This window comes from Rhinolophus sinicus, chromosome 1, assembly GCF_057876585.1.
Source record: "Rhinolophus sinicus isolate RSI-liver-muscle chromosome 1, RSI-T2T, whole genome shotgun sequence".
Taxonomy (NCBI): domain Eukaryota; kingdom Metazoa; phylum Chordata; class Mammalia; order Chiroptera; family Rhinolophidae; genus Rhinolophus; species Rhinolophus sinicus.
In genome coordinates, this window is record NC_142501.1 from 69,426,597 (window position 1) to 69,439,351 (window position 12,755).

General features: G+C 35.5%; 1 protein-coding gene across 2 annotated transcripts in view; it reads left to right on the forward strand.

Annotated features, from left to right (window-relative positions):
* TBC1D15 (TBC1 domain family member 15) overlaps positions 1-12,755 on the forward strand; it is a 68,854-nt gene that overhangs the window by 42,389 nt on the left and 13,710 nt on the right. Inside the window, exons 6-12 of one of the 2 annotated variants that reach the window (XM_019748974.3) lie at positions 86-188; positions 1,161-1,211; positions 1,515-1,712; positions 2,768-2,896; positions 3,421-3,524; positions 4,555-4,649; positions 10,755-10,871. In XM_019748974.3, coding sequence (XP_019604533.1) covers positions 86-188; positions 1,161-1,211; positions 1,515-1,712; positions 2,768-2,896; positions 3,421-3,524; positions 4,555-4,649; positions 10,755-10,871 — 797 coding nt within the window. The remainder of the gene's footprint in view (positions 1-85; positions 189-1,160; positions 1,212-1,514; positions 1,713-2,767; positions 2,897-3,420; positions 3,525-4,554; positions 4,650-10,754; positions 10,872-12,755) is intronic. The other variant, XM_019748975.3, reaches the window with a different exon arrangement.

A 12,755-nucleotide genomic window follows, 5' to 3' on the forward strand; every position in this document is an offset into this window, starting at 1 on the left:
TAAGTGCATTAGTAGTTATTTTGTAGTTCTAGTAAGTACTGATTCAGTGTGCTAGTTTTTGACACATCCCTTCTTTTTATTACAGATCTCCACAGGATAAAAGAACACTTCTTGTGAATTGTCAGAATAAGAGTCTTTCACAGTCTTTTGAAAATCTTCTTGATGAACCAGCATATGGTTTAATACAAGTATGTTTCTTAAATCTATCTTGTAGTATTAATCTGTTAGTCTGACTCGATTGTTTTCCTTACCTTCTACCTCTCACTTTCTGAGATTATACAGAAGGAAGCAAATGTCTGTGTGTAAACTTTATGGAACTATTCTCTGTAATTGTATAGAAATAATATGTTTCATATTATTTGTTAGACTCAGAAGCTTCTTTGGTTCTTACTCTTAAGGCAGTTTTTCCCTTTATCATAACAGTGAAATTGGACATCCGTAGATTTTTATTATCATACCTTTTCATTGATTAGGTGAAAGGTCACTGGGTAAGCCACTTTGAATTCATTGATGATAAACTTAGGCAAAAATCTGGTTTGAATTTTGATTTTCCATGTAAGTAGGTTCATTTGGGGTCATGATAATCTAATTTCCCTAAAGTATTTGAGTATATGCTTGCATTTAGCTAAAAATGTGCACTTAACACAGGCAGAAATAAAGTTATTTTTCTCTCAGATGTCTGTGTAAAATAATGAAATGGTTGTTTAGTCATTCATTTATTCACTTATCCATTCAAAAAATGTTGGAGTGCTTACTCTGTCCCAGATGCTCTCTTCTTGGTTCTGAAGATAAGATAAAGAAAGAAGGAGGGCAAGAGAGCTTAAACACATTAAAATAAAAAGTGAGGGAACAGTTTTTCTTACTGTGAAAATAATCATTTTAAAGATTGACCTTTACAAAGTTACTATTTTTGCTAAATACGAATAACCAGGCAGTTTGGGGTTTAGAAGTAACCCTAGCAGTGGAAAAAGCTTTTGCTCTTTTCCAGGGCAGCACTGCCTAGGACAAATTACTTTTGTTGGCATGATTTACCAGTCATATAATTAGATTAAAGTGTAAGCCAATATTTAAATAACGCGAGCTTTTAAACTTGACTACGAAATATTTTGTATTAGACTGTGTGGTACTGCACACTTCAAGAACTATATTTTTTTGTGAAGGCAGGACTGCTAGACAGAAGAAAGCTGTTGTGGGCCATTCACCAATGGAAAGTAAGCACTGCATATGTTTCTGATGTATGCAGATTGAATGAAGCCTGCAAATCATTTGTTTACCTGCAATTCAATCAGTAGCATTAATTTGCCATTAAATATACTATTTTAACCAAATGAAAATATTGGTTTAGAAAATTTAAAATTTTCTTCCCAGAAAAAAATAAAATTTTAAGCTAATCTTAGAGCACTCTGTTTTAGTTCTGATTCCCCCCTTTGAAAAACTTTGCCCTTTTGTTCATCATTGAGGTATTTTTCTTTATTTGAATTAATAATGCTAATATTTTTCTTCCTACTATATAGAAAATTAAAAAGGATCCTTATACAGCAACTATGGTAGGATTTTCCAAAGTCACAAACTACATTTTTGATAGTTTGAGAGGCAGCGATCCCTCTGCACATCAACGACCACCTTCAGAAATGGCAGATTTTCTTAGTGATGCCATTCCAGGTTTAAAGATAAATCAACAAGAAGAACCAGGATTTGAAGTCATCACAAGAGTGAGTGGAGATTTATTTTAATATAGCTCTTATATTTTAACAGGAGAAATGTTTTTATACATGTACGAATATTACAGAACTAGAAACTCAGTTTTCATTATATCTGCCTCTTTCTCATAATCCTTTCTTATAATTTTTTGCTAGTTAATATATTTATCAACTGCTGCCTGTCCCGCTACCAAATTCTTGGTTTGTTTTATCAATTGCTACTACTTACACTTCCTGTTCATTAATATTGGGTCTCTTTTCTTTGATTACTTTCTGGTGATAGTGAACATGTTGTTTGTTGCAGTGAGTGCATAGTGAGCTTTGCATATTGCCTCTCGTTCTGTTCCTAATTTATATTATATTTCTCAGTAGACACTAGAGGCAGCTTGTCAGAACACTATTCTAGGGCTTTTATTCATGTGAATCTTTTATTTTTTTTAAATAAAATGGATTTTGGTCCTGGATTATGGCAAATCTTCATATATGCTCAACAATACTTGAATTTGCTACAGTTTTAGGCTGTACATAGTTAGAACATTATAAATATCTAAACTGTGGTACTTAATTAAAGGGCTTATCTTGAAAATGGCATTTTTAAATTACAAACATCTGTTAATTGGATAAAAACCTGTAGAAAATACCAAGTGGAGCCAATGGATCATGAATCAATTCTGAGAGTTACAAATTTTAGTTTGGAAGAAAAGCTAATTTTAGAAAATGATTAATGTTATACTCTCTTTTTTAATAATGTAGCATACCATTTAGTTTGAAGAGTCTCGTATAGAAGTTACACGTTGAATGTTCTGTACTTACATAATTGAAACCCAAAGTAACAAACGTTTTCCTTTCTTTGCATTTATAACCCAGTTGTTTGTGTGTTTAGTGGGAGGGAAAATGTATGAAGGCTCATTATTATAGTTCATAAACTAAACATTGGAAAATAAGGGAAGATATTAGAAGTGTTAGGACATTTCTGAGTAATAATATTTTAATTTAAATTTCTATATACCTTGATTTCATTTCACTGGTTAAAGGTGTACTCCTTATTGTTTATCTTCTTATTTTAGATTGATTTGGGAGAACGGCCTGTTGTTCAAAGGAGAGAGCCAGTATCGGTGGAAGAATGGACAAGAAACATTGATTCTGAAGGAAGAATTTTAAATGTAGATCATATGAAACAGATGATATTTAGAGGGGTAAATACTTTAATATGGATTGCATGTTAAACTGCTGGTATTCCAGTTTTCTTGGGGGAGGTAGAGGCAGCAAGTCGTTTTTGATGAATGATGCCTTCAAATACGTGTAGGACAGAGTCAAGTGCTTGTGACGTCCCTGAGAGCTGGGTGGGGGGCTGTCATTAAGCCTAGGCGAAGATATTGTTCCTTACTTGAAGTTCGTGGTTATGTGAAGGAGATGTGTGTGTGTACCCCACTGGTAGTTGCCTTGTCCAGTAAGGATTGGGCTTAGAAAGTCTAATCAGTTTCACTGTGCTATTCAGACTGTTGTATACTCTGCATTGGGCAAGCTTTCTGGCAGCTACTTATAGCTTTGAAGTCTAGAAGTCAAAAACAAGATAGTATTTACTGAATGGAGCTATTTTTATACTATATGTAAGACTGTCTCAAATATTAGTCTTTCTGTTTATTTAAATGCAAGTTTTATGAACTTAAAGTATTGCATTCTTTTTTATGAATGTGTTTAATATGCTTGTTTTCTACAGGGACTTAGTCATGCATTGAGAAAGCAAGCATGGAAATTTCTTCTGGGTTATTTACCTTGGGACAGTACCAAGGAGGAAAGAACTCAATTGCAAAAACAAAAAACGTAAGTAATGGTCTTGCATGTGTTCATCAAGGAAATTGAAGTAACTCACCCATACAAATTAGTAAAAGGTTTCTAGATTGACTATTTGGAATATGTAGACTAGGATATGGGAAAATTATTTTTGTTTTTTTAATTTAAAAATTATGAGTACTATAGTTATTTTGAATCAGAAACATTTATTAGAAGAACCTTGTTGCAGCTATGTTAGTGAATATGTAGAAGGATGGTGAGGAAAATTTCAGTCCCCTTGTACAGACATTTTGCGTACTTGAAATATAACTAATTAGAAATGGATTTTAAGATGCGTCTCATCTCGATTCATTTTTACAATTATGAGATTATAAAAATAACTCATAAAAAGTGTATTTGTTATTTATTTAGGTTAATTACCTTTAAGTTGTTTTCCTGGTGCTCCTGTAACATAAACTGGTCTTTCATTCTTTTTGGAAGAGCATTTCTATTTTTAAATAATTTCTCAGATTTGAAAAGGAACAGACTAACTTCCCAGGTGCACTTTTATTCCTAGTTCATTAGTCTGGTTTCAGATTTAAAGCTCACACCTAATCACTATGTGCATATTTAGACTCTTGAGACAGTTCTTTTCTCAACATTTTTGCCAGTCCTTCTGAGACATTTTCACATTAACAAGTTTCTATAGTAAACTCATTGGAAAATAGAACTATGTCACATTAAAAAAAAAAGTCCTATAGACTTGTATTTATTATTATCCAGAAACTTCAGTGGTTAAAATATTTAATGACTGGAATAATTTTAGGTATGATATTAATGACTAATGTAAATGTTTCTTTAAAATCATACCTAAATTATTCTAGTTGTTTAAACAAAATTTATGACATGTATAGTGCTTTTGTGTTTTCATAACTTAAACATTTCACTACCATATTTATAAACTTGCATCTCACTAGCATCATAAATGGTTTGATAAATTGCTTATAGAAAAGCTCAGTTAAAAAATTTTAAAATAGAGTGTTCAAATAAGCTGTTTTTGGTGTAAAATTGTTTTTTATAGTGATGAATACTTCAGGATGAAACTGCAGTGGAAATCTGTCAGCGAGGAACAAGAGAAGAGAAATTCGAGGTTAAGAGATTATAGAAGTCTTATTGGTAATTGTTTCTTAATTTTGGAAATGCATGAGAGGGGTTTATACTGAAATCTTGATAAAATTTAAGAAGTGAAGACATATACTATAGAGTTAGGTTCAAAGGAGAAATGAGAATTGGAGAGTACATTAGAATGTGTGTTTAATATTCTTGGTTGTTCCTCTTCCAATAAGTATATAAATTCAGTCAGTATATTTATAAGTACTGATATACAAGTGTTTCATTTTTAATTCCAAAATGTGAATTAATAAAAACTATTTAGCTTTTTTTGCTGTAGAATTAATTTCATTAAAAAATTGTTTTCCTTATTATAAAAACAGTTTGTGTTGATTACAGAAAAATTAGGAACTGTATATGAGCAAAAGAAGAAAATAAAAATTAGTTTTGTTTATGACATCCAGAGATAACTATGGTTAATAGGCTTTGGTTTATATTCCTCCCAGGCTTTTTCTAACTATGCATATATTTCAGTTTTTAATTAAATGCCTACGATACATGGTAAATTTTTGTCAGTATTTGAGAATTGAATAACTATTCACATGGGAATAATTTATTCCTTAAAAAAGAGATGCTTGATAGAATTTTACATTAAGAGAATTAGACTTGTTTTCAGATAGTGAGTACTGGGTTGTCTGGTGCTTATGATGATAAAGGCCAGGTTGGTATACGTTATTGAAGGAATATGTAGTTACTGTACATGTCTTACCCAACAAGTTTCAGTTCATAATCTACATCTTATAGAGAAGAAAACTGAAGCACTGAGAGCATAAGTGACTTGTCCAAGTCTACATGGTTAATAAGGGCAGTACCCAGTTTTAAGGTTCTCAAGTATCTTGTTACCGAGCCTCTCTATAGTTTTAAGATAGCTTTGGGTAGTAGTGGAACTTACTGTTTTAATTCTTATGTTGTATTTGGATTTGTTCATCTGTAGCTTCATGAATGAAGATAGAGGGATGTTTTTAGCACCGTGGGCACCATCACCATCCCATGGAAGAAAAAAAAAATCCCTAAATTATAGTTAGAAAGCCCAACATAACAGACTGATTTGGTAGTTTTTATAGACACAAAGACAAATGCTGAGATCTTACAGGCAATAGTAGTTTTGATTGAAAAATAACTTAATTTTTCTGAAAAATAAATTAGACTGTCCTTCCTCTGGCTAAAGCAGAAGGGGATCTTGAGGCGATGGGTTTATTTCAGGTTTCCAACTGAAGCCCCTGCTAATTTCAGTTTCAGTGGGGAAAACGATAATGGGTTGGTTTTTCCTGCTTGGGCATAAAATATTTGAAGTGGAGGGATCTTAGATAGCAGCAATCCAAGATTTTAAGTCTTTTATTTTCCATATGCCCTGTCCTCTTGATCAAGCAACAAAAGTGACGATGGCTCTGATCTCAGTCTTTGTCCTGTTCTCACTTTTTGTCTCCTTTTTCCAGGAGATTAGAGTAAAAATTTAGATGTTTTAAATCCCCATAATATAGTTTGAATTGAGACATACTTTAGTCCCATTTTCTCATTTTTAGGAAATAATAAAATTGAAGCCCAGAAAAGGTTAGTAAATTATCTTTATCATCTATCTAGTTAGTTCCATAGCGTAGACTCATTCATAATCAGATCTAATTCTTAATTAACTGGCCTTTCAACTGTACCATGCTTTCGACCAGTAAAAGTGTATATAGTAAGTTGGTTTTAAAGCACTCTTTTTCTATAATACTTTTTCCCAAAAGTATTTTTTAGGAAGGATTACCAAGAGTTTTTTCTTGGTATAAATTCATCTTAATAAAAAAATAAATAAATAAACAGTTAAGCTGTAGGCTTTGTGGATTGTGCCAAGAAGGTGGATTTTAAGTATGAAGAGAAATTGTTGGAGCATTTTGAATATGACCATCTTGTTTATATTTTAAAATCATTTTTTCTGCTGTGTGGGAAATGGATTGAATCAACGTTAAGATTAGGAGCAAGGAGACCAGTTAGTAGAAATGACTCCAAGCAAGTGATGGTGGTAGTGGAGATGTAGAGAAATAGATGGATTCAAGTTACATTTTGGTGATAGAATTGATAAGACTTTTTGGTGAAATGTGGGGTATGGAGAGGAAAGAGAAAAATCATGGATGGGAATACATTTCCTGACTTGAGAAATTGGACAGATGGTGGTGCCACTCACTGAGATGAGGAGAATAGGATATGGTGAAATTGAAGTAGATGTTGGATATGTGTACCTTAAGTGAGACGTACAAATGTAAGGTAAGGTAACTAGTTGGATAATCTGGAGTAGCGATACAAGTTTGGGTATTATCAGTATAAATATCTATGGGAATAGACGTTGTCACCTAGGGAAAAAAGAGACAAATAAGAAGGCTCAGGAATCCGTCTTCAGAGAGCAGTGGTTCCTAACTTGGCTGCAGATTAGAATCATCAGGGATCTGTTTGAAAATCACATTGATTAAACATTCCCACATTTATTCAATATTTACTTCGTTCCTATTGTGTGGTAGGTTCTCTTCTAGACATTGGGTATTTGTCAGTGAACAAAACAGAAAATTCTTGCCTTCAAGGAGCTTCTGTTCCTGTGGGGAAGAACAGACAGTGAACAAGTAAATAACATGTGGTATGTTAGTGATAATTGCTAAATAGAAAAATGAGGCAGAGAAAACGGTTAGGAAGTTTAGGTGTGATGTTGCAGTTTTCACTCGGGTGCCCAGAGAAGGCTTTCATTGAGGTGGTATTTGAGTAGAAACTTGAGAAAGGGGATGGGTGAGATCTGCAGATATTTAGGTGAAGGGCATTCGAAGCGGAAAGGAACATGTGTTAGACTTGTGAGACTTTAGGGTCTCTGCACGTGTGAGGTACAGCAGGGTGGTGAGTGTGGCTGGAGTGAGTTGGACAGAGTGTAGAAACTGATGAGATCAGAGAGGAAATGGTGGAGGAATTGGTACAGATCCCATAGAACCTTGTAGTTCATTATAAAGACTTGAGCTTTTACTCTGAGCGAGATGGAAAGCCACTGGAGGATTTTGAGCAGAAGAGTGACATGATCTGACTTTTGTTTTAACAAATCACTCTGGCTGCTGTCTGGAGAATAGCTGTGTGTGTGTGTTGGGCGGGGGGTGAAAGTGTGGAAGTAGATCACTTGAGGCTATTGCTATAACTCAGATGAGAGGTAATGGTTGCTTGATCTAGGGGGCTAGCAACTGAGGGAGATTTGAATAGAGACTTGAAGAAGCATAGGGTGTAGGCCATGCAGCTCTCTGAGTGAAGGGCATTCTGGGCAGAAGGGAACAGCATGGTCTAGACTTGTGTCGGCCTCAGGACCTCCACGTTTGAAGCAGAGCAAGGAGCCAGGTGTGGCTAGAGTGGAGTGAATGGGTGGGAGATATAATAGTATTGGTTTCTGCATGTATTTTGTAGGTTTAACAGACATATCAGTGTCAGACAAGAGAAGCAAAGACCCAAGAGTGACTGACTGCAAGGTTTTTAAGATGAACAACTGGAGGAATGGAGTTGTCATTTTTCCTTAAGACAGGGAAACTATGAGAGAAGCAGGTTTGGAAGGGAATATTTGGAACTTAGTTTTGGACATGTTAAGTTTGAGAATGCCTATGGGATGTCCTTAAATTAATATGTGGAGTAGGAGGAACATACATAGGTCTGGAATGCAGGAGAGGAAGGGGCTGGAGACAATATATACAGCTCTTTTAGGAAGCGCCTAAACAGATGGAGAGAAGATGAGGCAGCAGTTAGAGGGAAAAGCGAGGTTAAGAAAGGTTTTCATGATGAGAGAAACAACAGTATGGCTGAATGCTGATGGGAAAGGTTTGGTAGAGAGGAAAAACTCATGAAACACAGAGAGAGAGAGAGAGAGAGAGAGGGAGACAGACAGAGAGAGAGAGACAGAGAGAGACAGAGAAAGGGAGAGAGAGAGAGAGAGAGAGAGAGAGAGAGAGAGAGAGAGAGAGAGAGAATTACTAGAGCAGTGTCTTTGGGTAGCCAGTAAAGGATGGATTTCATGCACAAGAAGGAGGGGTAGGTCTTAGCCATGATCATGGAAGCTCATTTGGAGTGACTATAGGAGAGAAGGGAGACTACGGATACAAATGCAGCTACGTGGTTAAAATAGTGGGAACCTATGGAGTTCTCTTTGGATAACTTCTGTTCTCTCAGAAATAGGAAGGAAGATTCTCATCTGAGCACTAGGATGTGGGAAGAAATAGCATGTTGGAGACTTGAGGAGAGAGGAGAACATATAAAACCGTTATATGAATAGGGACAGGGGATGGATGAGAGAAAGAGATCATGATTGCGGGGCAGCGTTAATGGCCTGCTCGAGGTTAGTGGTGGTGAATATAAAATGGGATCATTTGGCACGGTTCTGTGTTTCTTCAGTCTTTTTCAACTACATCAAGTTAGATGGAGAGTTGGCTTTCATGAGGCCCTTTTTTTAAAAAAAAAACTGAAGTACTCATTTTCTTTCTAGAAATAGTTTCTAGAAGTACTTCCCTTATAAAATATTATTTTTGATCCCTTTTTGTGTTCTGCCTGGCAGAAGTATTTACAAGAGGAAAACAATGTGGATAGTTCACAAGGGTACAGTTAACTTTTACCATGTTTAAAACACCTGTTAAGTCAGATATTCCATAATGGCATTATGACTATGTAAATTGTGCTTGAGTTAATAAAAAACTTACTATGTACCTCTTTATCAACTATGATATGAGACTGAAGCATTTTGACATTTGTTTTTTTTGTTTTTTTAAAGATTTTATTGGGGAAGGGGAACAGGACTTTATTGGGAACAGTGTGTATTTCCAGGGCTTTTTCCAAGTCAAGCTGTTGTCCTTTCAATCTTAGTTGTGGATGGTGCAGCTCAGCTCCAGGTCCAGTTGCTTTTGTTAGTTGCAGGGGGCGCAGCCCACCATCCCTTGCTGGAGTCGAGTAATCGAACTGGCAACCTTGTGGTTGAGAGCCCACTGGCCCATGAGGGAATCAAACCAGCAGCCTTTGGCATTAGGAGCACGGAGCTCCAACTGCCTGAGCCACCGGGCCGGCCCCATTTTGAGATTTTTAAATGAAAATTTACGTTTATAGCATGATTGGTATTGCTTTTCCTTATTTGTTTGAAAAATGTATCCACAATTCTATAGATATATGCTCCCTTTTATTAAATCTAATGTAGTGTATTTTAACAGAAAGCTGGAATATTGCTCTAATAAATTTTTAAAATGTTCTTACAGAGCCTAAACTCATGTCATCCCTTATTGTTAGTTTCTGTTCTGTTGTAAAATACCTCCCCATCTGGTCACAACAAGTATTGAGAATGTTTTCAAATTACTCAGTTTGGGGTGGGGGGTGGAGGGTGGGCGGAGGTCAGTTATAACTTAATTAGAATTGATTATTAATCATTTTGAATATTTAAAAATGTCTTCTAATTTCCTGAGGGATTTCCATTAGAGGAATACCCTTTACAACAAGATCATTTAATAGGTATCAGTAGGTGTCGGTGTTTGTGAATTGAATTTTCAGTATAACTTGGGATACTCAAGTGGTGATGTGTCCAGATGTTTTTAATGTCATGAAATGATTTCCAGCAAAATGTGGGTTTTCATTTTTTTCAGAGTTTAAATAAATTACTTGTAGTAATGTGTAAACTGAATAATGTATATATGAAAATAAAGAATTAAATTGTCCTGAAGATGATTATGGAACATGACAAAGAAGTTGCTAATACTTCTCATAATGAATGAAGCAAATATGAATGAAACAAATCTCTTTGATTATGCTTGACTGCATAGCACATTTTTTCATTACTGTTTTCAAATAATACTGCCTATCACAAGCTTTCGTGACTGGCATTTTTATTGCTAACTAATGTGAATTATTACTTAGTGTTGTTTTTAATTAATTGAAAGTATTCCCTACCATTCAATTAAAGGATTTCTATGTTTATTGCATACCTGAAATGTAATTTGATAAATTATTTTCATTAAGTAAAAGCATGGCAAGAGAGTAAAATTAATAGCAAAAAAACCAATCCTGTACTTATAAGATGTAAACTTTATAAAAAAAGTCTGGTTTTTGAAAGGTTTTCAAATACGTAATGATTTTCCTCCTCAGAAAAAGATGTTAACAGAACAGATCGAACAAACAAGTTTTATGAAGGCCAGGATAATCCAGGGTTGATTTTGCTTCATGACATTTTGATGACCTACTGTATGTATGATTTTGATTTAGGTAAGTTCTCTAATAATTCTAATTTTAAAAGATTTATATGTATTTATTTTATAATTTAAATGTATTAACCTGTTAGACATCTATATGAGTATGTAATAGCTGCGTGGCCTAGTTTTTATAAGGGTTGTTTTACAGGGCACTGGAAACTTACAAGGCTGTGGTTCCCAAATTATGTGCCGAGGAGTTCTGTGTTACCCTAGCAAACTCTTGGGGGCAATGCGGAATAGTTTAAAGTTTTGAGGGAATTATAGTGACATCTATAGGACACTGCTCTAACTACTAGCTGCAGTAGTAGTTCAGGGTTTCAACATTAGATCACCACCTTCCTTCTGATGAAATTGTATGTTTGCAAAGCAGCATTTTTGGCCTTGCTGTGATAAGCAAGTACTGGTGAAAATAGATGGGGAACAGGAATGAGGATGGTGGTATCCAGTTGGATTTCCAGGATTGAGAAATAGTGTAGTGCCCAATGGGTGCTGAGTTCTTAGGGCATAAATACTTATGCTGTTTGGCTCTAACTACTTAATAAATGGAAACGTTAGTTAATACTTTGAGCCTAGGGGTGCCTTGGAAAAAATTACTGAGATATTAAGGATTCTGTAAAGTGATAAAATTTGGGAACCTTTGTTTGATAGGCATGTCCCTTGTGAAGAAAAATAATGACATCTTAGACAAGCAGTGCAGATAACTATGTAGGGCATGTAGAACTTTATTTTCTTGGTAAGTCCATTTCCTATCAAGCATGGGTTGAAAGACTAGGGCTGGAGGTGGGAGTAGGGCATCGCATGGAGAAGCGATGCTAAGGGCTGGAAAGCCCAAGGAACCAATATTTTAAGGGGCAAGAGAACTTGAGCTGTTTCTTTAAAGGACCAACAAATTCCCTAATCATCAACCTTTAAATAAATATATTTATAAATACATTTATATGTATAAATAAATGGGACGTTTCTGCATTACCTACCAGGTGAGTGAGTGACTCCCAAGTAAAAGGTAGTGGAAATAGATGTTTTCCAGATTACTGTAATACAGCTTGAGACATCTTTTTGGAGAAAGTAATTGGATGTTCGGCATATTAAACCCAAATGAACCTTGAATTAATAGGTACATTTTCTTCACTGTTTGTATCTATGTGAATTCCTCTTGGCTTCTTACACGTAAGTTAGGGAGAGATGTAAACTCTGTTTTGGGTCTTGAAGCATTAGCCTCTTTGGTGACAGTAGTTGAAAATCACAGATTTCTCTTTAAAATGTAAAATGTAGCCAATCCTGTCTTATCACACCTGTATTAATCTCAAATTAGGTCATTGAAAATATATTGGTAGAGTGCTTTTCAGGTTATAGAGTGCTGTCATACTTGATTTTTGATTTAGATTTGATTCTAATAGCAGTTGTTTGAAGAAGTGGGGAAACAATGCCCACTTTATGAATAAGGTTATATTAATTTAGACAGTGACTGAAGGTTGCACAAGTAGTAAGTATTGGATGGGGGTGGAGGGAGACCCAGGTCTTTCAGACTGGCATTCTTTTTTTAAAAAAATAAATTTTATTGGGGAATATTGGAGGGCAGTATGTTTCTCCAGGGCCCATCAGCTCCAAGTACTTGTCCTTCAATCTAGTTGTGTAGGGCGCAGCTCAGCTCCAAGTCCAGTTGCCGTTTTCAATCTTTAGTTGCAGGGGGCACAGCCCACTGTCCCTTGCAGGAATTGAACCGGCAACCTTGTGGTTGAGAGCTCACGCTCTAACCAGTTGAACCATCCAGCCGCCCCTCTGGAAGCTCAGTGATAGCTCGTTGTCTTCAGTCTAGTTGTGAAGGGCACAGCTCATGGGCCCATGTGGGAATCGAACCCGCAACCCTGTTGTTCAGAGCTCGCGCTCCAACCAACTG